Here is a 26,351-nt window from a genome sequence, read left to right as displayed (position 1 = left end):
GTGTCAAGACATTTACTGCATCGAAAGAGATTTTACAGCGGTAACATTTTTACAGTTTCCATGGTAACCATATGTTTGCTGGCACCTGCAATGGTTTAACTAACTTGAAGAAATTCCTTAAGACCAAGATAAGGAGAAAATCTTAAGATACTTAAGTGAACATTTTAAGGAGACCTGAAGGAGAAGACATGTTTTGTGCAACCAAAAACCTTAACCTGGACTTTAGGGACAATCTTAACTTAAGGTGTTTGTGCAAACGCCTGAGATGGTTGATCAAAATCCCCCAACTTTATGGAAGTGCAATACGAAATCACTGGTGAACCCCTTAAATTCAAAAAATACTATAATGTCAAAGTAACAAAGACCAAGTAAAGTTTCACTTTCTTTTTAGATTTATTTGATGAATTAACTCTCTTGTTTTTTCTTTGTGAGTCAGGACATGTTTTTATCAAATTGCCTCATAGTCAGTTTATAGTTTGCTAAATCATGTTGGTGTGTGTGTGTGTGTGTGTGTGTGTGTGTGTGTCAGTGGGCAGATTTACTTCCCAGCATTTGTTAATGTCTGTTTCTCGTCAGTAGAACTCATGCGACGGTGACTCACTGGATCTCTGCACTGTTTTACAGATTAATTAGTATCAGCGTGTGTGTGTACAAAGATGTGCAGGCAGACGCTGTATCATAAATGTTTTACAAAAGGAATTTGAAGTATTTTTCACCCTTATTTTATTTCTTGATTTTAGCCCTTCTTGTAGGAGCTGAGTCTACTACTTGCAGCTACTGAGATGTTTATGGCCTGACCCGGCTGACGCGCACTCTTCAGCTGATGCCGCATTTTGTGGTGGTGCGTCATTGCATCTCACCGGTTAACATTAAAACTAGCGCGTCCATCTTGGTGTTGTGATCCCATCGCTGCCGATCAGAGCTGGAGCCAATAAATACCTGTGCCTACTTTAGAGTCATCTGACCCGGGTGTGACAGCTGATTGTGTCCCATTACATTACACGACCAGATGTTAGCGGGTGTTTGCAGTTTTTTTGTGCAGTGGAAAAGGGCCTCAATATAAGCCCACATGTTTCTCTGATGTTAGCATGTCGCTTCATGTAGCAGTGCAGGCTGAGTAATGTGAACACTTGCAGTTGCGTGCCTGGAGCAGGTGACTATGTAAAGACATCCAACACACAATGACGTCATACTGAAGCCAAAACAGACAAATAACATTGAAAACAGAGTACTGAGAGCGATCTGGAGCCTGAGGTGTTTTTGATTTCACCTCAGTGTTTGAAACTTTGGCCACGTTTAATGTGAACATCCTGAATTGTAATATATATAAATAAAAATACAGAAAAGCATCATAAGTGTAAGGTTCAAAATGTTGTCACTTTTTGGAATTTTCCAGACAAACTAAAAGATGAAATGTTTCTCTGTGGGTCGAGAAAGCTGTCTGTCTTCTTTAAGAATAGGTTTCCATTTATCAACACCTCCCTCAGTTTACAAATGGACGTATGACTGTTGTTTACTGTTCAGCTGAAGAACTTCCTCAGGACGTAACTTTGCACAACCAAATTTAGAGTCATCACCCGAAAATGTCGAGCATATGTTAAATGTTTGTTGAGGAGTATCAGCTGGTACTGATATCATCATCATCATCATCATCCTCAGAGATCCTGTGTTGTTCAGGCTCTTCTCTCCTGTTTGTTCGTCACTGTTGAGTCTTCACTTCCTGGTCCTCCTGCCCCCCTGACCCACATCTTCTCTGCAGATTCTGCAGCTGGGTCTAAATAATGATCTCAGCGCTCAGCAGGCTCCAGTTGCCAGAAATAGCGCAGCTTTATTTTCCAGACTTGCGCAAACCCTCTTTTAGCCTGTAAATAAAACTGCTGTCCCAACGCTGTGTCCTGCCAGTGTGTGTGTGTGTGTGTGTGTGTGTGTGTGTGTGTGTGTGTGCATGTCCACCATGTGTATGTCAGTGTCTCCTTATAGGGTAAATGGGAACATGTGTGTTTATTCATGTTCGTGCCGAGCGTTACTGGCTCTGTGCTCCACTGAAGGAAACAGCTCTCCTTGGGCTCACAAAGCTGTTTGCTTGAATCAGTCAGTTAGAAACCAGAGGTGAACTTTACTTTAGATTTAAAACAGTCCGACAGGAAGGGGCAGAGCAGGTGAAATAAAGAGGAGTTAGCTGCAGTGAAGACATGTTGAATCACAGGAAGCGCTCCTGAGTGTCACTTTGACCATGAAGACAATATGTGCAGCTTCAGCTCAGAGCTACTGTCATTAAAATATTTCTCATATTTTTGCAGTTATAAAGAGAAAAGCATCTGGTTAACATTCGTCTATTTCACACTCTTATTTTTACGTCTTATAATTATTTATTCTTTACATCGGAGTGACTGTAACGACTCACTGCTGTGCTGGGATGACGGGCCAAACCAAACCAAACCAAACCAAACCAAACCAAACCAAACCAAACTAGGCCAGAACAATGTGTTGGAGTCTTCTCAGTGTGGCAGCTCTGCTTTTTTTAGCCTGACTATTTGACTGAAGTTGAAATACTTGATGTAATTAGTTTTGAAACATGTTGCAATGAGCATTAAATCATTAACTGAAAAGAAACACGTCCTCAGATTCACCAGTCGATCTTTGTTGAGTGTCAGCTGCTGTTTGTTAGTTTGAAAAGGGGCTGGGGTCAGTCTGCTGTCTGTAAAGTCTGTTTGGTTCAAAGTCTTGCGCTTCACATGAGTGTTTTATGTGTCACTACTGGAACATGCAACAATTAGTGAGTCTGGTCTTCGTTAAAGTTTGGCTGAGAGCCACCCAGGCAGTCGAGAGATCACCAGCAACACCAGGTTCATTACAACTGAATAAACTTTTTATTTTTTTTGTGCTGTTAAAAAAGCTCAGCATCCTCGTACGCTCATGTTTAAAGGCCCTGCTCACTCCAACAGGTGTTTTAAGATTGACCTCTACTTAGTTTAAAGGTGGGCGGAGTCATGCTGAGATTTATTTTTATTATGTTTAGCAGGGAAAAAAAATCTCTGTTGGTCCCAAACATGTTACCTATCTTCCTTCCTCAGAGCCCTGCTGTGTAGTCCGTGCAAAATTGACGTGTCACTCAGAAAAGCATCGGCCGCTGCCATCAGTGAATGTCTTCTTCTTTGCATGATGAATATCAGCCAACACTTTATGCCACTTTCCTATTTTCCCTCACCGCCCCCAGAGGTAAATGCGTTTCCCTCCGCTCACTCTCTGCTCGTACATTCTGGCTCCTGTAGCAGCTCCAGTGTATTTTCAGCTTAACTCCTCCCACACCTCTCTCTCTCCACACAACCATCAACAGCTGCTAATGGAGCTAAAGCTATGGCTTATACAGTTTTTCGTTTTCATCTGACCTGCACAGCAAGTCATTCAGGAGATGTTTGCACTGCTCTGTCAATCAATTTTTCCCCAAATTCCTGTTTTGCAAATGTGACATTTCTTGTCATTGTTCGGGCGCACATGTGTGTGTGACCTTATTGTCATCATGTGAGGCGTTTCAGGGCAGAGCTCCGTTCACACTGATGTCAGACATAAGTCACTTCAAACATGAACAGTCGAACAGGAAGATCAGATCTGGGGATACATGTGAACCAAGCGTTGGGCCCTGTGATGTGAATGTGGCCTTTGGGTGTATTTTCTGTGTCTGACTAAACAAAGCTCCCTGAGCAGCACCTGGGCACCTGACACTCAGTCCTCACGCCCCGAGGTAAAGAAAACACCGGATGACTCCTCCCTCTCCTCCACCGCTCTTTGAGACTTGACTGAACTTGACCGCTGCAGACAAAGACCTCAGGTCTCTGTGGTGAAATACTGCAGGTACAAGGACACACCCTGATCCTGTCGCTGTGTGGAGACTAATACAGCTACTCAAAAACCTGCAGGCGTTTCTCTTTAAGTCTCAGTCTGACGCCGTCTGGGTGTACTCAGTTCGTTTTTACAATAACTGGGCTTCGGACTGAGCAGAGATCTCAGGAAATGCTCTTTTAAATTAAAAAGCATCTACAACTTCACATTTTTTAGCAAAGCTCAAATAGACACATGCACACTGTTCATTGTTTGAGCAACACAAAGAACCCCATCGGGTCAGACTCACCACAGAAGTCACCATGTACGTGTAGGGGAGAGCGGGGTCTGTTGGGACATTTTTATATTGGCATGAAATAACTTTCTATGACAGACTGCTTGAACAGTGATGAAAATATTTTTTTCTCTTAACAGATGAAGATGTCTGTTTTTTACAGCTCAACCCAAATACAAGCACAATTTTGTAAAATGTACAGGGAGTGCATCTTCGAAAACTCAGCGCCCCCTGGGACAGCTGTGACGCCTCGTTCTGGGGTAAAAAAAAAAAACCGATAAGATTGAAAAAATTTGAACACCTAATATTTACACTTGTTTACTCTGATAGGCCAGAAAATCAGCTGTCCGACTATATGTTGTTTGTATATAACATAACTAAAACCAGTATGGATGAAGAAAAATAACAGATGAGCCAAATATGTACTTTTATGCTGTAGATTTTAAAACTGTGAACAAACTGAGGAATAAGGGCTGTGTATGAGCATGGTGAATAGCAACGATGTTGTTGCAGCACTGTCCCAACCAACCCCGCTCTCCCCTACTTGACAGAAAGCCATGTTTCCACAGTGGGGTGAAAAATGTTTGGGTTTCATTATTTGGGCTCAGCAGCTGTTTTCAGGGCTCATTCTGAAGTCAGTCGGGCTTTGGGACAGCTCAGCCTCGTGGGTGGTTCTTCAGTATCAGGAGGTCTCCAGGATTTAGATCCTTAAATATAAACAGCTGTAATTGTTTCAATCACAGCTGCCTGCTCTGTGTTAGATTCATGCTGTGCTGTCCACAGTGTGATGATGTGAAAATAAATAAAGGAGAGCTCCTGAATTCTACAACTCCAATTCCAAAAATAATTGGGACGCTGTGTAAATCATAAAGACAAAATGTAATGTTTTGTAAAAACCACTTTGACCTTTATTCAATTTAATACAGTACAAGGACAAGATATTTAATGTTCAAACAGATGAACCTGGCAGCAAAGACCCTGAACGAACCCACTGTACCTGCTCAGTAGCAAACAGCAACCTGGTCTCACTCCGACATCATCGAATACCAGCGCTTGGTCAGTGACTTCAAGCCCCTTTGCCGTCACAGTGAAACACCACTACATACGTCGGCATGATACGTGGCCGGTCGCCATTAACGTTTAACAGCGCCTGCCGGTGTCAGGGGGAAACACGGTGGGACAACAATGAAAGATAAGATTGGGGAAGTCAGTTTGATGAATAACAGAACAAAGTCGATGAGCCTCAGTTGGTCTTACTTGAATACGTGAGTTTATTCAACACAAATCTGTCCAGAGAACCTCACCCAGCTTTTTACAGAATGTCCCACATCATCTTCAGGCACATACATAATCACGCCTCCTTGGAGGAGTAATAAGTAACCCTTGGTCCGGTCTGTTGACAGTCTACAAGGTCCCCCTCTTATCTTGACCTCCAGACACCCGGAGCCTCCTCACGTGCTGACAGGGAGAGCTTTAAAAATACCAAAGTCAAATCATGGTGACATTCACGTACCTTCACGTCTGATAACTCTTCCCCACAGTCAGCAAACAAAATGCTGACACAGCAGACGTCAGGCTTTAACAAACAGAGTTTCAGAGATAAGTGTGGCCACAGAGGTGATCATTGTGTCTCTGTGTCCCCTCCTGTCTGTCTTTTTATAGGCTTTTGTCTTCTGCTCACTGTGAGTAATGCCAGTGGATGTTGAGGTGTCCTATGACTCTGAGGCCGAGGACAATCTACAAGTAAACACTGTTTTCATGGCTGTTAATGACTGTTGTCCGTCAGACATGGGATGTTCTCCACATGAAACCAACGTCAGAGCTGCTGCTGTGTGTAACTGATCCTGCTGCTGCTGCGTGGCCTCTGAGCGTCAGGGAGCTGTGCAGGCTGCTTATTTTAGAAGTGGCGTTCTTCTTCTCTTACTGGCACATAAACATAAACCACAGAAGAAGAAGAAGTGGGTTCCTTTGAAGCCCCCCCCCCACATCTCCTCCAGACCTGATATTGGCTCTGTGTTTGTTTCTGATGACGAGCAGCTCTGCTGAGTGTGCAGAAGGAGCCTGTCTCAGCCTGCACATTTTAATAGCCCGCATTTTTTAGCTGTTTTACCCCGACGGAAACACACACACACACACACACAGATAGGGTAGTAATATTGTTGTGACAACCCTTTAAAGGGGAACACACTAATTTAAGATCAGGTAGCAAGAGTTGAAATCAGTTCCTCCAGGACTTCCAGGCTTTATTTGGGACCAGGCCAGCCGTCTGGAAATATGAGCTGGGGGACAGCATGTTTCACACTGATTACTTCCTGCAATTGTAATCCCAATAATCATACTTTCACATGTATTTTGTATGTTTATTGGCCGACAAAATGGCCTCCAGTGAACAGTTAGAGAAAAGTGAAATCAAACATTGACTGAAGAAATTACTGCGAGGTATAATGACATCATAACGAGTCATGACTGATAAAATACCACTTTAATCAAATACTGGTCAGATTGTGTGCAGGAGTGAAACAGTGTAAAGAGTATTTGACTGTTGCCTCTCTGTTTTCCAGTCAAACCAAATGTATGTAATTATAAGACTGTGAAGGATCCACAGTGTGCAGAAATAATTTCGAAAAATAGCAATGTTCCTGTTTCCCTCGCCAAAATTTAGCGTAACTTTGGAGCATTATTTGGCCCCTTTCTGACAAGATGGCAGAGCATGGTTGGTTCCAATGGATGCCTCAGGTCCTCTAGTTTAATATGACACCTGTGTCTTCACTGTGGCTTTAAAACTGCCAAACTATTGCCTTTTTTTATTGACAGTCAAACAGCTGTTTTCCCATCAGCCACAGATCTGTGTACAGTAGCTTACAGCCTCAGCTCCTGATCCTCAGATGTTTTAATAAAGCCGTGCAATAAAGAATATCTGTGTCAGTGTTGGGCATGAACTAGACCGCAGTCTGACACATCAGTTTCCCCACAGAAAGGTTTCTCTTCCCACAGCAAGTGTTTCACTTCTCCTTCCTGTTCTCATGTGTTGCTCTGTGCTGCAGTGATACTGGAGGAGCAGGTTGTTGTTGTCGTGTCCTTTGGGCCTCTGAATCTGACAGAGCTGTCTGGATTTTAAAGATGAATCATTTGTATTTTAATCTCAGGAGAAATATCTGAAATCCTTGTGCCTCTTACAGGAATTATTCACCCTCCAAATGATCTTTTGGATATCCACTACTTACCTAATGTTACGTTGAATTCATGGAGACAACTTTGTTTTTCTCTCACGCCTCCATGGTGAAAGAAGAATCCAAAAACAGAGAAAGTTCTTGGTGAATTAAAGTAAATGGGGTCTGCGTTTAACAACAGCAAAGCTATATCAAAACATCCATTTACAAGCTCTCACACAACTTATCCTTTTTAATCCAGTTCTCATGTATCCAGTCGTACACTCACTACTTCCCAAACATGCATTTTTGCTAAACCTAACTATGTAAATCTGAACTGAAACCTGCTGACATCTGTCTTTTTTATTGGGTGGGAAAGTTTACAGTCAGCATTCACTCCCAGGACAAATGACTCAATTGACTATTGGCTTCGATCAGCAGTGTTGAAATACCGCAGCTGGACGCGCTGATTGAAGCCACTTCACTGTTACAGTGAAATGACTGGTCACCACTTCATACTGTCCGTCTCTGTCCAAGCAGCACTCGAACATCACTCTAAATTACTCCAAGTTTAAGAGAGACACTGAAGGAGTACGTGAGATATAAAAAGGAAGTAACTGCTGTAACATTTTCACTGGCCTTCATGCTGCTTCCTACTGTTTATTTACCTGCTCTCTGGTCCGTCCATGAGGTCCAACCACGCCAGAAAATAAAAAAATCATTACTTCGTACACGGTTCTAGTCTACTGGCAACGGGAAATGACTCTATCACTTATTTTTAGTGGAATTTCCCATGTCTAAAAAACCCACACACGTGCAAATTTTGTTGGAAAAAGGCTACTGTCTCTGCTCTCTTCATGATTTTACCTCGCTGAACACAGGAGCTGCTGATCTACCACTGCCTGTGTCCTTTGGTGTTTTAAAGGTATAATTCAGATTCACCAAAGTCACACAAGGACACAAACTGACTAACTGATGGAGGCAGTAATTATCCAGCAGGGTCCCTTTTTAACGAGGTAAAATTACTGCTTTTGTCAGTGGAGTCTGGCATTGAAAAGAGCACTTTTTGCTCAGTTCCCCATCTGTTGGGAAAGTACTGAGCATACGATACGATAAATGAGACGTGGATTATACTGCACGAGTTGTGTGAGAGTTTGTTATGGATATATTGCATATTTTGATGTAGTTTAGCTGTTGTTAAACACGGCCCCCTATCTCTTCAATTCATCAACAATTTTCTCACTTTTTGGATTCTTCGTTCGCTGTGAAGACGTGAGAAAAACAATGTTTTCCTCGTGAATTCAACACAACACGAGTGAGTAATTTATATACAGATGATCATTTGGTGAGTGAAGTGTTTCAGCCCAATCACAAGAAAACGTATTGTATTGTACGTTATTTTGTAGTGGATACATTGAAATTTCTCAACGGCGCTGTGGTGATGGTGTGGTTTGTTTTAGGCACAAAAAACACTTGATAATGGTTTAGAAAAGATCATTTTCGGCTCAGAAAATATACTGACACTGTGTGAGAAACACCAGTTTTCATGATTGAAATGCTTCCAGGAAACTCTGCGATGCACTGAGGTCTCATGCCGCAAAGACTTTGAGGAAACTGTGAAGGGTCGCCACAAGTCAAATGGTGTTGAAGCTTGTTGGTCACAAACAGCGGTGTGCAGCTTGGCAGGTGTTGCCAAGGTGTTATGCCATCCACCATCTCCTCCACCTCCAGGTGACAGTTCAGCTCATAAACTTCACCACTTAAGAAACGCTGATATGAGACGTATGAAGCCTGCAAATGTAACATATCTGTGGTTAGCAGAAATGTTTAATGCCAACAGTTTCTTCTAGCGACTGGGCTGAGTAGTTCTTTAACATGTAATTAATCTCACGCAGTATTAAGTCGCTGAAAATGGCTGTTTGACAGTGATACTTCCTAATTTCCTCCCCCTCCATGCAGTTTGCTTATTTTCCTCCCGGGCAGAGAAGCTTCAGCAGCTCAGAGTTTGGGGAGTCAGACAGAAAAGCCTCTGTGTGTTGTGTCTCTCTCTTATCTTATCAGAACAGCCTGTATTTCAGCCCTGGAGGAGGATTACTGATCATTTCTGATGAATGACACAAAATGTGACTGACCGTGTTTAAACTTTGAGTCTCGTGTCCTCGAGTAAACTCAAAGAACCTCAAGTCTCCACTCGGGGAAATGATCCGAGTGCCTGCTGAGACACCAGAACTGATTTCTGATGTTATTTTGTCCCGTCTGTGAATTTTCTGTGGAAAAAAAACTCCCAAAAAACAAAGTGCCTCATCAGCAGTTTGGGCGCTCGCTGACTCGCCTAGTTTACAGAAGCCGCTGTCTGTCAGAGGTTTCACAGGGTTTACTCGGAGGCTCTCTGCTGCCTGTCTTTGTGGTTCTTATTGAAAGCATCACTTCTGTTTCCATCTCTGCTCGGCAGTTGTTTGTTTCTGGAGGGGAGAGCTCTGCTGATGTGGAGCTGAATGATATCTGACCACAGATGTGCAGGATTCTCTTGTATACCTGAACATATTGAGTCCAAGTGAGGCCTTCACTGTGACGCAGTGTGACCTCGGACTGAATTTAAAGCTTCTGTTTAATGTTTTTCACTCCAACACACAATAAGAAGAAACAGCCTCTCAGCCGTCTGAGCCTGCGACCAAACAGTAATTTTATCTCGCAGCCTGCTGTGTAATTAGGTGGAGTGGTTTTGGTGATATTGTTCTGCTGTCAGAGCTCTCAGTTAAAGTCCTACACTCAGATCCTGCCTTCCTTCCCAGGGTCAGGGAGGGGCTGCAAGCTGGGATCGATTCGTCTGGCTGAAAAAAAGTCTCTGAAATTAACTCTCGGAGCTCTCTGTCATTTCACATATTCAGACAAAGAAGCAGCGCCACACACACACTAGCTGTGGTCATATTAACTGGAATGCTCAGAGTGCATCGTGGTACGTTTAAATGCTTTATTTAGAAAACTATGTGGCGGCTGTCAAACTTGAGTCTGTCTCAAAGACCACCACTGTGGCTGCAGCTGAGTCACAGCAATACACTCCAACGGTGACATATTTTTACTGCAGATAAAAAGTATGAAAAATTAATCCTCATGTTTGTTTGTTTGTTTGTTTTATTTCCAAGTGTCATACACCAAAGGTGCCCAGCCCTCATGGGCTTACAAGACACTTAAATCGACATGAAGGAGCCGTACAACATAACCAAAAGGAAAGCACAGGAAATGATGCTCATCTATTTTAATAAGAAATTAATTGTTTAAGTAGCAGTGCCAAAAAGGAAGGTGAGTATTTACCTGTATTTTGTTTTAGCTTTCTACAAAACAAACAATTTAAAGACGCCACCGTGGGCTCTGGATATTTGTTTTTTCATAACCTTTCAAATTTGTGATATTTTATAGACCAAACAAATAATCAGATTAATTGATAATAAAAACAAAGCTCAGGGGCCTCATTACAGCGACTTCCTTAATATGACATCTTATCTCTAGTTTAGAACAACATGTAGGATGTTTTAGTGTTACAGAAACAACTGCATTTAGGAAAAAACCCTATCTTATGTAAGGATAGGAAGGATAGAGGATATTATACAACTGTCCGAACTTTGGGATTTCCCAAATTAGGTCATTGTGTATTCTGATAGCATTGACCCTGTCCTAAGACGTCCTTGTAAGATCAAACCTGGGTGTTTTTAGCAGCACACCAAGACAACAGGAGCCTTGGTGACCTGTGACCTGCTGACAAACACTGTCTTTCTGAACATGCAGAGTCACCTCTGCAACGGAGGTCACAGGTCACCAAGAGTAGGAGCTGGTGCTGCAGGTGGAGCAGTAACACCTCCATAAACACAGCACCGGCAGTTCTGTAATTGTCTCTAGAGAGGAGCTCAGGCCAGGTGCAGGGAAACTGGATGAGCAGAGCTTTATTGGAGATTTCCTCAGAAATCCCCCCCAAAAAAACCCTGCTCCCCCCAACCCACACACACACACACACACACACACCTCCCTGACTTCAGGATCAGGAATTGTGGAAATTTCAGTAACTCTGAAACCTTTGTTCACTTCATGCAGGGATTGTTCAAGTGCGTGGAGGTGAGAGGATACGCAGGGTTTGATCTCTCAAGGTCCCTTTTTTAAATCTTTGACGAGGCACGTCATGATAATGATGTTACCGACTTATCGTACGTTATGTCACCAACATGATGCCAGAATAACCAGCAGGGTTGTCCCGACCATTATAAGACTTGGGCACAGTGATTCTCTCCTCATTCTGCTCTCCCCATCACACCTACTCATGCAAGTTTAAGAAAAATAGAACAACTCCTCAGAGACGACACAGTGTAGCTCACTGGTAGCCTGCAGCTGCACTTTAGGAGCAGAAGACGCTCAGTCCTGATGGTCATTAGCCTGCCAGCCGCTGACTACGAGCCAAAAAGTCTGTCGTTTGTAGTTTCACCCTCCAAAAACCTCATCCTCCGCTTCGTAAATCCATCAGCAAACCGCTCAGCTCCCAGGACGTCCATCCTCAGGAGCCGACTGCAGCACACCGGCTGAATTATGGAGGCAACTGCTGCGTTCCTGGAGCTTCGCTAAGCTTGTCTGTGGGTCACTGAGGCATCAATTGATCTTATTTTTGTATGTCAAACTTTGTATTTAGTCTCAAACTAAGTATTTTTAGTGTAATTCTAGAAGAGGTTGTATACTTTTATATATACTTTGTTGTATATATTAACGGGTGTCTTTTAAAAAATGTTTGTTTTTTTCATATTCCAGTGTTTTATTATTCTTAAGAATTAAAAGTCCAGTGCTCTCTGAAAGTCAGTGGCATAAAATGGTCTTTAAATGACAGTAATATTGTTTATTGTAGGGAACAATTTGTGGGACAATATAGCGTCCTGACAGACTGCTTTTTGTGTTTAACCGTGTCAAATATGAATCAGTTTCAGAAAAGACTGTCCAAAAGTGAGCGTCATAATCTTCATATTTGAATGAGGACAGTGTCTCGCCCTTCTCTGTGACGGCCAACTGTCACCCCGCCTTCAGATGCCTCCCTGTGGAGGTATTCTGAGCACACACAGTGAAACTAACAGGAGATTGTGGGGCTGATACCCAGCAGGATGTCTGGGTCACTGTGTTTACCCTGCAGCCGCTGTGACTCAGACCTGACTCCAGTTAAACGAAACAGACATGACCTTTTCACTAACATGTTAAAAATCAGTGACAGTGCACTGTGTTGATTCTAAATATGAATAATGTGGCTGTATGTTTCCATGGAAACAGGAAGTTTAGCTGCTGATAATTACCTTTGTTCATATTTTTATAGAGACATTATTTTAAAGATTAAATGCAGGTATGTCAGTAATGTGCTGCAGGATTTCCCACAGGAAACTGGCACAGGAAATAAAGCGTGTACGCCTTCTCCGTCCTCCCTCGAGACAGACTCTTTTTTTTTTTTTTTTTTATAAATGTAGGAATTCTTTGTGTGATGGCGGCGAATCAGGGTGCACCACAAGCATCTCAAATATTCATTGGAGCTTTTCATCAGGCTCAGCTGAGAGCAGAAAATAAGGCCGAGCCTCAGACTGCCACTGGAGATGTGTGAAGTTAGAGGCCGTGTTTTCTTTCCACACACACACAAACACACCACAGCCTCTGGGACACAGGCAGCTCTTTGACCGCCACTGCAGCGCAGGAAGTGACTGTTTCTCTCTTTGGGTCAACAGTGGGAAGGAGAGGGAGCGTTTCGGCCCTCCATCCCGTCCCTCTGCGTGCTACCACATCATATCACACACTGCATTCCTAATGAGGGTTACTGAGTTCAGTGTGACGGCCGCTGTCGCTCTGCAGCACAGGATCCTCCGCAGCAGATAAAGAATCTGGGCTCAGTGTGAAACTGATCGTATCTGTTTTAGTCTGTTTCAGATCTGAAAGAAGCCTGTTACATGTTGTTATCTGCAAACTGTTACATGTGTGATTCATTCAGATTATATCAACGTTTCCAGAGTGACGCAGTTACTTTACACCTGCTGAACTGCAGACCAACAAACAACATCAGGTGTTTTTTAGCAAGCCTTAGTGGGTTTTTTCCCCAGTGTGTGTGTAAGATTAAACCTGGGTGTTTTTGGCGATACACAACGACGTTTCCCAGTGGCATTTGTTGCTCTGAACTTTGGGGTTTTCACTGACACTTTGTGGCGTTTCAAAGCAGCATTTGAGCCACAAAACCCTGATGGTTTTTCATCGAAATATCACAGTATTTCCCAGTTCTTCCCAGCTGTTTCCAGGTGGTATCTGGGCCACAGAACCTGGGTGTTTAAATTGATATCAGGGTGTTTCCCAGCGGCGCCTGTAGCACTCAACCTGGGTTAGGTGAGTGTTTTTAATGGCACATTGCAGGGTTTCTCAGCAGCGTTTATGGCATCAAACTTGGGTGGTTTTGGCGACACGTCACAACTTTTCCCAGCAGCGTCTGTGGCACTGCACCTGGGTGTGCTTCACTAAACTTGGGATTTAGAAGCAACTCATCGTGGCGTTTCACAGTGGCATCTGGGCTACAGGATGTTTTGAGCCCAAACCTGATCATTTCCAATTCATAACCAAGTGTTTTTGTGCCTGAACATAAACACACCTTCACCACAGCGTTTTTGAAAGATGTAAAGTTTCAACGTATCTGCTACAAAATTCGACATTTAGAAAATGTGGCTAAGAATTACAATTGTGGGCTTAAATCAAAAAGGCAGAGAGTTGAATAACTCACAAGACGAGATGATTCCCCAGCTGCTCTGAAACAACTGGGACTGAGTTTGTAGACATCTGACAGATTACACATCTGCGTCCCGTCCATCTCACCCTCAGTTTCCTGCACAGAACACGCAGCAGAGAGGATGATGTGTCTGACGCTTCTCTGTACACTGTATCACTGCAGATGGGAAATATTTGGATATGCACAGAGGGCTGTTGCTTCCAGATGTCAGATATAATTTGCTCGGGGAACATTTAGTTTATTTTGAAGGCTTTCATGAAAAAGGCCGCATTAGTTTTTGTTTCCAGAGCCAAGCTCTCCCCGTCTGGCACATTTGCATGATATGGTGCAACAGCTATCCCTTTAAAAATAACCCAACAGCTCATTTCCTCTTCATATAATCTCCAAATATTTACAGAGGCCTGTTTAAATGTGATGTTGAAACCCAGCATGTCTCCAGGCAGAAAATGTGGGAATGCATCTACATACAGTCTGTCTCTGCTCGGAGTCTGCTGCTGGCTCGGGTTAGGAAAAAATATATTCTTTATCCCGTAATTGTGCCTTTGAAGGCAGCAGTCTGACAGAATACAGCCCATAATTCATATGCTGCGTTTTAGGGGGGCGATGCTTCACTAGCTGGAGATATAAAAGAGGAAGAGTATTTCACATCTTACACAGCTCTTCTCAAACTGTTCCCCACAGTCAGATTTACATTATGCCTGAATCAATAGGTAAGGTAAACTTTAATGTCCCTGAGGGGCAGCTTGAGACACAGACAGTCATTAGTGCAACAAAACAGACAATACAAACACACAGAGTCCAGTATCACACTGTCAGGGGGAACTCATGGACATTAATGGTCACTGCTGGTTAAGATCAGTGACAGCAGACGGGACAAAGGACGATCTGTAACTCTTAGTGCTGCATTTAGGGAGGCTGAACCTCCGCCCTGATGGAGGCATCTGAAACTCAACATGGAGGGGATGTTGAGAGTCTGAGACAGTAGACGGAGCGTTAGAGATGACCCTTGTTCATCTGTTCATACCCACTGAGCAAGCAACGTCTGTGGACGTCCAAGTCTAGTTGATATCACGTCTGTGGACATGATATCAACTAGAGACTTGGACGTCCACAGACGTTGCTTGCTCAGTGGGTACAGATACTGGAGGTTATTAAAAGTAACACCAGTGATGTTACAGCACAGCTCGACCAGTTTCTCCGACTTATTTTTAAGGCTCAGATTATCAAGAACAGACTCAACGCTGACAGCATCTGTACGTATCTGTAAGTTTGGATGTAAATAGGACAAACATGAAATCACTCTGTTCTGCTTTGTTGAGTTTAAACCAGGAAATGCAGATTGTGTACCCGGGTGTTTGTCACTGAAGTATTGCAGCTTTGTTTATGGCATCAAACTCGGGTGTTTTTAGAGGCACATCACGTTGTTTCCCAGTGGCTTTTGTGACATTAACCCTGGGTGTCTCAGACTCTGTTATCTCCTTCACCCCAATGTACAACTGCAAGGCGGCAATTCTAGTTATTTTCTTTGAGCACTTTAAAGACATCTCCTCCACATATTATCGTACAGAATTTATATCTTTAAATGAGAACTTGGCTTCATTTATTAATGTCAGCTTAAAGTCTGCGGTGTATTCTGAAGAACTGAAAGCCGAGGCAGTGAAGACGCTAGACTATACTCTCTGGTTTTTATTCTTTTTTTCATCCTGCTTTGCAATCGTGATGCAACATGTGAATTAACTCAGTGAGCTGTAATCCGCTCTGCAGAGGAAGAGAGCAGCATGAGGGAGACTCTGCTGCAGCAGGCTGAGCTCTCTGACAGCCCAGTGTCTGCTTCAGTTTGCTCATTCTCTGCTACACTTGTCACTGTGTGGAAGTATACTGACGACAGAAAGATATGAAACTGTGAGTGCTACTGAGTGCACATATTAGTATGAGCAGAGTCATATTTGTAATGCTGATCATTCCTCCAGCTGCTTTGTTGACTTCAGATGGTCTCAAATGTTACCCAACACCCTGAGCATGCTAAATCATCTGTCATGCTCATGACTCTGTCCTCCCATGCACAGGAATCTCTTGCAATCTTAAATGATGAATTGCAGACTGAGTGCATCAATATACTTCCATATCACTCTTGTCTCTTCTGATCTGACGGCTAACAGAGCAAACAGATCACTGGAACAATCAGCTTTGTGGTCACATACTGTGTCTGTAAGACGGGACTGGATTGTTTGACAAGATGCATTATTCAGAAAAGAGGAAGCACCTCCTGTAAGAGGTCAAATTCTCAGTTTGATTTGTCTTGAACGGCTCTTTGGCCTCATCTGGGCAGCCTGTCCGAGCTGACTGAATGTCTCGAGGAACGTCATGGAAAAGTTGCGAGTCAAAAGAGGAAGGTCACAGCTCTGAAGGATCTGAACACATCCCATATCTCCTCCTCTGCCACAGCTGTGTTTATCACCAGCGGTGTTTAATCTCACAGTCGAGCAGCGAATCAAAATGCCCCGACAGCGCAGCCAAGAGAAAGAAGTGGAGCGACTTGGCAGCTCAATAAGAGAAAGGAATGGTGGGTAAAGAGCTCATGCACTTGCTCCAAACATCTGTTGTAATGCATGTTGATGGTTATCGAATGTGGGCTGCTGCCGTGCTGAGTGCTGGTGTTCTCCTCTGTCAGGATGCCAGTTTATCTTAAGTGAGGTGTTGTGAGCCTGAAGCTATCAGGATCCAGATAAAGAGGCAGTACCTGGCTGTAGCTGAGCTGGTTCACTCAGGCTGCTTTTATACCATCAGCATATCGGGATCTTGTAGTCAGGGCATTATTCTGCAGAGTCAGATGGCTCCATGTGGATAAGAGGTTGTTGGGTTTCAGGCTTCAGTGAAAGTATGTTAACTCTTTGCTTTTGGTTACTGGGCCTATTAATGCAAATACGTTGTATAAAAACAAATTAATTCAGGTCAGAATTTTGTTTGTCCTGATGTCATATTAACCTTTGTCGCCGTAAAGCTGCGACAGACAGTTTTATTTTTGCTTCATTGGGCAAAAATCCCATAATAAGCTTTGAGCATGTTGTAATGTGCAACTCATCCTCACTGTGACCTCGTCACATGTCCATGTTTGGTCATGGACTTTCCACGTCCACATATGACGTCCAAGGTACCCTGGGTGTGTTGGTTGTTGACGTTCTGGGACGCCGTGTCAACTTCAGCCTGTTACATGCATTGTCTGTTTTCAAAATACACTTCTGTTTTCACAAGAAATGTACAGTTTGCATACAGTCTCTTCAAAATAAAAGCACTACGACAGTACAACACCACCAACTGAACCTTCAACACACACGTGGTTGGGTTTAGGTAAAAAGAACAGGGTTTGGCTTTAATATCTTACAGGAAGTGAACACCAGCTTCCCGGGTGAAAGTCAGTGGTTGTTGTCGCTCTGCTGCTCCGTCTCCACAGACAGAGTGTCCAGAGTGCGCTCTGCCACTCTGAGAGTGCGCTGCTCTGGATAACCCAACGCTACATTCAGACAGCGCTCCGAATTTATGAACAGTCCAGTTTGTCTCAGAGTGTGCTCCCACACTCAGAATGAGTGTTTCCGAACGCACCACTCACATCATCTTCCTCCATTGTCCAAAACAAGCCAACAGAACTTGCTAGCTAGCACCAGCTAATGTCTTGGACAACTGTTTTGCCTTCATTCAAGCTCCGCCCACAAAAAAAACGTCACAGTTAAAGGGTATTTGTAGTTTTTTATGGTTTTCATTGTGACCTTATTGTGCAGTTTTAGTTCATGTCCAGAATACTTGAAGCATCATTAGTTTTCACCTTACAAATGTCGGTCCAATGTTCCCTCTCCTTGTTGCTCTGTTTTGGTCTCCACCTTCTCCTGAGGGAAATATTTGGCTCTTTAGCTGCTGAATGCTTCGTTGTGTTCACCAGCTAGTCACTGACTTTGTCTGATTAGCGGCTCGCTGCTGCAGGAAACAACAGTGAATCTGAACCAAAACAGAAATAGGTGTGAGCTGAAAGACACTACAACACTCTGTAGATCTGTGCAGCTTTAAAGATGCAGAAAGCAGTGCAGGAGAACACCAGGCAGCTCCTTCCCAAACTAAGGTGGAACAAATACGCAGGCATGTATAATCTACAGTGAGCAGAGTGTGTGTAGACAGCAGACCTGGGAGCAGCTCGTCAGGACTTGTTGAACAGTAAGCCGATGTCAAAGCAGCTGCACTTGCACTTCTTCTATCCTCCCCAAACCCTCCCATAAAAAAACACTTCTCGCCCTCTGAATGCCCAAGCAGGAGCAGGAGCAGGAACAACAGCAGTGTCATTTAAGGACACGTTCCCAGGATTGGTACCATGACTCAGCCAAATGCCACTCATCATGTCGGCCTCCACCGGCTGAGGTTTGGGAGTGGTGCACCAGACTCTTATAAAATAGGAGATAATTAGATCAGTCTCAGTTTTTCCACCTTTTAAAAATGAACCAAAAATGCATTATTAGGAGGGGATGAAAAAAACCCAGGAAGAATTTACAGCGCGTCTGTGACTCCAGACAGTTTGTTACACAACCCTGACCGCTGGGTTCATGATTGAACTGAACGCTTCCTGTTCATTTGGAGAAGTCTCCGTGACCTCGTTGAGAATCTGGGTTTAATCACAGCCTGTGTTCTTCTGTGTCTGAGGTCGAGTGGCAGCTCCATCTGATGGTTCTGATCCCCGACTGTCACGAGTGCATGTTGGACCGGAGGAGAGGGAGCCACTCCTACACAGACAAACAGTGATTTCATTAGTTTGTGACCCAGTTTCTCCTCAGTCTTTACAGTCTTTACTCCTACCTCACATCATAATTCTGTTTTCACTGTGTTTCTATTAGAAGTGTTTAGAAATAAAAATGTAATCACAGTTATTGGAAAAATAATTGTTGATTGATTAATTAATTTTTCTGAAAGGTTTATGATTTGACCTGTCAGGATGAGACTAACCAGCATTTTCACTGCTGTAGCAACTTGTCAATGGACAGCACCACCTGTCATTCGCAGCGGCCATGCCCCGAATTATACACATCTATAAGCTTCAATTAAATGTAAACAGGTGTGTTCTATAAAACTTTACCCTCGTACATCTGTCGTGAATGTTGAAATTAGTTATTGAAACACAAACTGTTTTTTGTACCAGGCTGTAAACATGTTTATTTCTGCTGTTGAGCATTTTAACATGGAGGTCTGTTGGGACTGACTCACTCTCGGAGACACCCTCAAGTGGACATTAGAGGAACTGCAGTTTTTTTCCATGGTGTCTTAATTATTCAGCCCTGGAGGTTGACCCTTGGCTGCAACTAACAGTTTAATTCTCAGTTATTTAATTGTATGGTCTATAACAGTGTTTCCCACCTGGTGGGTCGTGGCCCAGAAGCGGGGCGCAGGTCCACTTTGAATGGACCGTAAGTGACTCACAAACATGTTTGTAAAAAAAAACAATCTTTATTTTGAGGTGCTGTGTCTTGCTGCAGAGTGAGTGACTAATGGACAGCTACTTGTCAGAGACTGCAGACTAACTCAGCAACACGGACAAACCAAGTACGATTCTATTATATTCCATATAATAAACTTGAAAAAGGAAAAATCTAGACTCTGTTGCTGGACCGGTTTGGAACCACTGGTCCTAAAAGATGTCAGAAAATGGTGAAAGATCCATCCATCCATTTTCAGCCGCTTATCAAGGTTATCCAGACGTCCCACTCCCCAGGAACACTTTCCAACTCCTCCTGGGGGATCCGGAGGTGTTCCCAGGCCAGATGAGATCCCTCTGGTGTGTTCTGGGTCTGTCCGAGGCCTCCTACTGGTTTTGATGTGCCTGGAAAACGTCCTGAATCAAATTCCTGAACCTCCTCAACTGGCACCTTTTGATGGGAGCAGCAGTGGCTCTACTCCGAGCTCCCTCCTATCTCTAATGCTGATCTCAGCTTCCCATCGCAGGAAACTCATTTTGGCTGCTTGTATCTGTGACCTCATTCTTTATGTCAAAAGTTCATGACCGTAGGTGAGGGTTGGGACGTAGATGGACCAGTAAATTGAGAGCTTTGACTTCTGGCATGGCTCCTTCTCCACCACCCCAAGATACTTGAACTCAGATAAGAATTCCCTTCACAAGTTCACAAAGCCGTCATTGACAGTCCAGAACCTGAAGGTGTTTGGTTTCTTGTCACATCACACAAAGAAAAGCAGCAAATCCTCCCAATGAAGAAGCTGGAACCAGAGAATTAATTAATTTGTCATGCATTAATTGAATCAATGATTTCTGATGTCCACATTGAGAATTGTTCCCAAAACACTTTGTGGTTTTCACAGGGCTTTGGTGGTCTCTGGGCTCCATAACGAAGCCACATGTTACTTTTTACAGCAACTCAGATCCAGTTGGGACTTCTGTTAGAACAGTTTGCCTCTGCAGGATCATCACCAGCCGTCCTCTGAGGGTCTAATGATCAGCAGCTGCCCTCGTATGTCCAACACATCACAGTACTGATGTTTTCTTCCTGCTATTGTTCCGCACATTTCTTCTAATACAGACCATGAATTGTTGATTAGATCCGCCTGCAGCCTGTCCTTGATAAAGTGCGCCCATCTCCTGTTTGTCCACTCCTTACCCAGCTGAGATAGCAGCCTAATGAATGCTGTCTTTGTGGAGGGTCTTGGAACAACTAGTGTGAAACAAGCTTGTCAAGTAACGCTTCCCTGATTACAGCTGCCGTCCTCCCTCCGTCAGGGATCACTCTGGTCTGCACAGGAAGAGCACTCACACAGAAGACCGAGACCAATCAGAGCTTCAACAAGACCCGATGGGACGCAGCTTTCCCCCAAAGAGTTGCCTTCTGTTGGCGTTATCCCAGCGCAGATAACAAGTTAATGCGTGTGGCACAAAGGGGCAGTTTGCTCTGTGTGGACGTGGATTAGCTCGGTGCTGTGAAGCTCCAGCTGCTCCAGCTGTTCACTGCTGCAGAGGAAGGTTAGATGGTTCTCTCAGGAAGAAGAAACTGAGCTTGACTCTGTGTGTGTGTGTGTGTGTGTGTGTGTGTGTGTGTGTGTGTGTGTGTGTGTGTGTGTGTGTGTGTGTGTGTTCAGACAGAGAACACCGATGTTGTTTCAGATCACAGATATCTGGACACTGGCAGCACTTTTCTTCACAGCACTTGTTGCTGGTCAGATTTTGTCATACTTTATGTGGCCAAAAGTATCCGGACGCCCTTGTGTACTTCAGGTCTGGGCCTGTTTTTCATGTTTTGGTTCGGCTTCTCAGCTCCAGCTGAAATAAATCTTAATGCTGCAGCACATAATTGGACTTTTTCAAGCAACTCTTTGCTACTGGCGGCTCTTTTTCAACATGACAGCACAGCGGAGCACACAGACAGTTCCGTAAAGAAATGGTTTAATGTGGAGGACTGTTCTGTGCAGAATCCTCACCTCAACTCCGTCAAACATCTTCAGGATTTATGAAGCAAATTTCTGCAGCCAGACTCCAAAATCTGGTGGAAAGCCTAAAACCAGAAGAGTGGATCTGTTATAACATCATACAGATGAATTAGTTATGTTGATTCCAACCTTTAAAACCCTTAAAAAGCAACTTGCACGTTAATGTTTTTGCAAAATTCATACTGAATCTTTCCTGAAAAATGGCCATATGAAAAATTAATGCAGTTATATGTTTAAAAAGACATTAGGTCGGAATTTCAAAGGAAATTAACCCATTCTAAGCAATGCTTCTAAAATGGCTCTTTTTTAGCATCATACATCAGACGTGTCATATTACGTAACAGGGGGAGTCGTACTTGACTCTGCCTCAGCACATTGCGCAGTGGTAGGCATTAGTGGTTGTGAGCTGTCATGAGTTGGTACTTTTAAGTAGATTGGCTTTGTATTTTATCATCTTCATCATGTTGAAAGATTCTGTTTGTGCAGGTTGCACAAATTCTGTTTTGTCAGGACACTGAGTGTATGGTTTCCCCAACAGGGGAAAAATAAAACGGAGCTAATTTTGTAACTGGGTGCGGTTTGTGCAGGTGAAGAGACAGGACGTCAGCAGGGATACTCAGCTTGCCTTTGCAGGGGGCCACTTTTGCAAAATGACAGGAGGCCAGGGGCCAGTCTAATAACCACACATTAATAATTTATAGGAAAAAGAATTAGCCCAGACCTGCGTCAGGGGGTTCAGGGGATCCACCTGTAGTACATTTTGGAAACAAGCTCTATGTTGATGCTGTTTTCGCACTCCAGACTTGAATCACTTTATTTTGTGAATTAGAAAATGGTCGGTGGGCCACCCGGTGTCCTGTTGTGGGCCAAATCTGTGCTGCCCGCCAGGCTGTAATTTAAATAAAGTTTGCACTCTGCCTTTTTGGTTTTTGTGCATGCAGCCGCTCTCAGCTGGCCACTGGTGTGATCCCGTGGTGTATTTATAATTCTCTTTATGGAAAGTTGCACAAAGTGTGAATATGAAGGTATTTGATCATAAAAATAATGGACAAAGTCACCCACTGGTTTGTGAACTCCCCTTTAGAAGCCTCAGTTTTGGCAGTTTGGATTTTTGGAGCCAGAAGTGACCATATTTGGAAAAGAGGGTGGAGCTGTGGAGGAGCGAGGGGTGGACCTGACTCATAGAGCCTTTCCTGAACCACACCCTACACCTACTCAGGGTGTAGAGGGCACAAGGTGTGAGAAGGAACATAGGGCAATAAAAGATCAGTTATATAACTTGGAGTGAGGCCTCTCTGTAAGTAATCAGTTAAATCTTAAAATCAATATTAAAAGCAGCAGGTCACCAGAGGAGGGACGCCAGGATTGGTGTGATGTGGTCATGTCTTCTAGTCTGAGTCAAGATTCTGGCAGCAGAGTTTTGGATGAGCTGGAGGCATGAGAAGGATTTTTGACTGATGCCAGAAAGCAAGGAATCACAATAATCTAGTCAACTGGTTATGAATGCATGATTAACAGTTCCCAGATGTTTGTTGGAAAGGAATGATCTGATCCTGGAAATATATTTTTGAGATTAAGCTGCAGGGAGTTTTGTGACATCCATTTGTGAATGTCATGAAGGCACTTTAGCATGTTAATAAACATGTTTATTTCTGCTGTAAAGTTGGACATTTTAACATGGGGGTCTAAGAGGATTGACTCTCTCTTGGAACCAGCCTCAAGTGGACATTAGAGGAACTGTAGTTTTTTGCACTTCTGCGTTGGCTTCATTTTTCAGCCCTTGTTGTTCCCACTTGTATCCCTCTATGTTTTTAGTGTACCTGGATGGTATCATATTATAACTGTCCCAGTGAGTGACTATGCTGACCTGCTCTGCTCTTCTCTCTCCCAGGTCACGGAGAATGTCACTGTGGGGAGTGTAAATGCCATGCTGGTTACATCGGAGACAACTGTAACTGCTCTACAGAGACGTCGTCCTGCATCTCAGACGACGGGCAGATGTGCAGCGGGCGAGGAAACTGCATGTGCGGCCGCTGTCAGTGCACCGAGCCAGGAGCCTTTGGAGACACCTGTGAGAAGTGCCCCACCTGCCCCGACGCCTGCGGCACCAAAAGGTAACGTCCCATCAAACTGCAACGAGCACTTCACACCACTGATGGAGACAAAAAGACTAAACTATGAGGCATCAACACGTGTGTTTTAATGATGCTTTAAACGTCTGCAGTGATGAGACGCAGTCAGCCGAGCAGGGAAAAGGTCAAACCCTCAAACAGATCAGGTCCAAAACCAGAGTCAGACCGTCACATAACTCACCCTCTGATGGACTTATCTCAGCTTTGATGATGAAGTCATTACAGGCTTGTCCAGATAACTCTCATACCATTTGTGACCTTAAAAAATTAAACTGTTGCCCCACTGTTTGAACTTGCATCTCTCAGTGTGGTTGCTCAGGCTCTCTGAGGTCAGAGTTAAACGCCTATCAGACATCTAGTAAAGAAGACAGTCTCCTGTGAGGACAGAAAATCTGCTGTGTCCTATCAGCAGCCCTCCTTATGTACACATGGCTCCAGTTTGCCAAGGCAGTGGCGATCTTTATGGACCGACCTTTAACCCCCGACCTGAGTTTAGAGGCAGGTCATCGCTGCTTTGTCAGCTGTGTGTGCTGCACTTGTACGGCCAGCTAGTAGGTGTTTGAGACAAAAGAAGCTGAGCAGGAGACAAACTTTGTACACTAACAGCAAGAGGAATTTACAGGTGTACACGCATCCTTAATTTACAGTTTGTTACCTGCACTATGAGGTTTATGTTTTACTGTAGTGTGTTTAGAGAGCAGGATATCAAAAAGACACATTTATAACTTTCAGGAGTCAGAATCAGTGGCTGCAGTTTATTATTCATGCTGCACAGGCCTGTCACGATAACTGTGATATAAACTTACTGTACATGATATATGAACATGACTTTGATCCTTTTCCTAAACTCAGTGTTGCCCGTTGTGTTGACATGCATGATTATTTTTCTACATGAGAATGTCACCAACATTTTGGCCGAGATGATGACAGATAGAACAGCAGGGTTTTCCCCGCTGGTGCAGTGATTCTCCCTTTTTCCCCTCCACCCCTGTCTACTGTCATGAGTCTGAAGAAAATTAAAACAACACAGCATAGCTGGAGCCTATCCCAGCTGGCACTGGGTGAGAGGCAGGGTTCACCCTGGACAGGTCACCAGACTATCACAGGGCTGACACATAGAGACAGACAACCATTCACACTCACATTCACACCTACGGACAATTTAGAGTCACCAGTTAACCTGCATGTCTTTGGACTGTGGGAGGAAGCTGGAGCACCTGGAGGAAACCCACGCTGACACGGGGAGAACATGTCGGAGCACCTGGAGGAAACCCACGCTGACACAGGGAGAACATGTCAGAGCACCTGGAGGAAACCCACGCTGACACAGGGAGAACATGTCGGAGCACCTGGAGGAAACCCACGCTGACACGGGGAGAACATGTCAGAGCACCTGGAGGAAACTAGCAGCTAACTGGTACCATGGTGGACAACTTTACAGCTCTATACATTTGGTCCATCCAAAAAGTCAAGCTCTCTCTTACACATTTAATGCTATTGGACTTCCGGGTCAAAGCCCGGGGCGGAAACTGTGGAGCATGCTCAGAGCGCCTCTGATTGACTTTATACATGCAGGAGTCACATGATCTGGGTGTGTTAGTCCCACCTCAACTTACCTGTCGCCTGCAGCTGCACTTTTGGAGCAAAAGAGACACAGTCCTGATAGTCATTTGTTTTTTAACCTCTGGCAATGAGCCAAAAAAATCTGGTGTTTGTGGTTTTACCCTCCAAAAACTTCATCCTCCACTGCGTAAATCCACCAACAAACCACCCGACTCTCCGGCCATCCATCCTCAGGAGACGACTGCAGCACAGCAGCCGAATTATGGAGGCAATCGCTGCGTTCCTGAAGCTTCACTGAGCTTGTCTATTGGTCCCAAGAGAGGCATCACCTGGTTTTGTTTTTGTGGCCAAATTTTGCTTTAATTCTCAAACTGAGTAATTTTGTGTTTCTCCCATGAAAAGCACTGTGCTTTTATATTTAGTTTTCTTTTTCCAAATATGTTAAATATTTTTTTCAATTTTCTAATTCCAATGTCTGAACATTCGTAAAAATTAAAATGTCATTGCTCTTTGAATTTGTGAACTAGCATTACCATCACATCAGAGGCATAAAATGGTCTCAAAATGACAATCACATAATTTATTGCAGTTATGTCTGGGACAACATATCATCCAACAAATGTAGTTATGGTATCAGGCCTCGTGGTGCTCTGTTCACCTGCTTTCCACCTGCTGACACTTCACAGCAGAGAACCTGAGAGTGTTTTAATAAAAAACAGGCGACATGTTGTCAGCTGACCTAGTAAAACTAACAAACAGCATTAAAATTAGTTTAAAGGCTTTGCAGCCCTGGTGCAGCTTTGTGCTCTCTGAGTTCTTTCTAGCTCATAAATAAAGATCAAAGAAGCATTTTTGAAATATTTGAGTAGGAGTGTGTCCTCGTCTTTTCCATTGAACTTCCTCTCCTCTGGTTCAGGGAGTGTATCGAGTGCCGGCTTTTCGACTCAGGACGTCTCGCAGACAACCAGACTTGCCAGCGCCTGTGCAAGGATGAAATCATCACTGTGGAGACCCTCAGTGAGTAAACACACACACACACACACACACACACACACGCACACAAACAGCTGGATGGCAGAGACAAGTATTTACATCTGCGGCGTCTTCACATCCCGTTCTTCTTCCTCTGTCACGTTTTATTAGACTCT

At 43.8% G+C, this 26,351-nt stretch overlaps 1 protein-coding gene across 1 annotated transcript in view; it reads left to right on the top strand.

The window, feature by feature from the left end:
* Positions 1-26,351, top strand: part of itgb5 (integrin, beta 5) — a 76,117-nt gene that overhangs the window by 39,785 nt on the left and 9,981 nt on the right. The window contains exons 12-13 of the mRNA XM_050049445.1: positions 23,400-23,622; positions 26,120-26,220. Of these exons, the coding sequence (XP_049905402.1) occupies positions 23,400-23,622; positions 26,120-26,220 (324 nt within the window). The remainder of the gene's footprint in view (positions 1-23,399; positions 23,623-26,119; positions 26,221-26,351) is intronic.

The sequence above is a fragment of the Epinephelus moara genome, chromosome 7 (genome assembly GCF_006386435.1).
Source record: "Epinephelus moara isolate mb chromosome 7, YSFRI_EMoa_1.0, whole genome shotgun sequence".
Taxonomy (NCBI): domain Eukaryota; kingdom Metazoa; phylum Chordata; class Actinopteri; order Perciformes; family Serranidae; genus Epinephelus; species Epinephelus moara.
The sequence above is the reverse complement of the archived record's forward strand: the minus strand, read 5'-3'. Positions and strand labels throughout refer to the sequence as shown.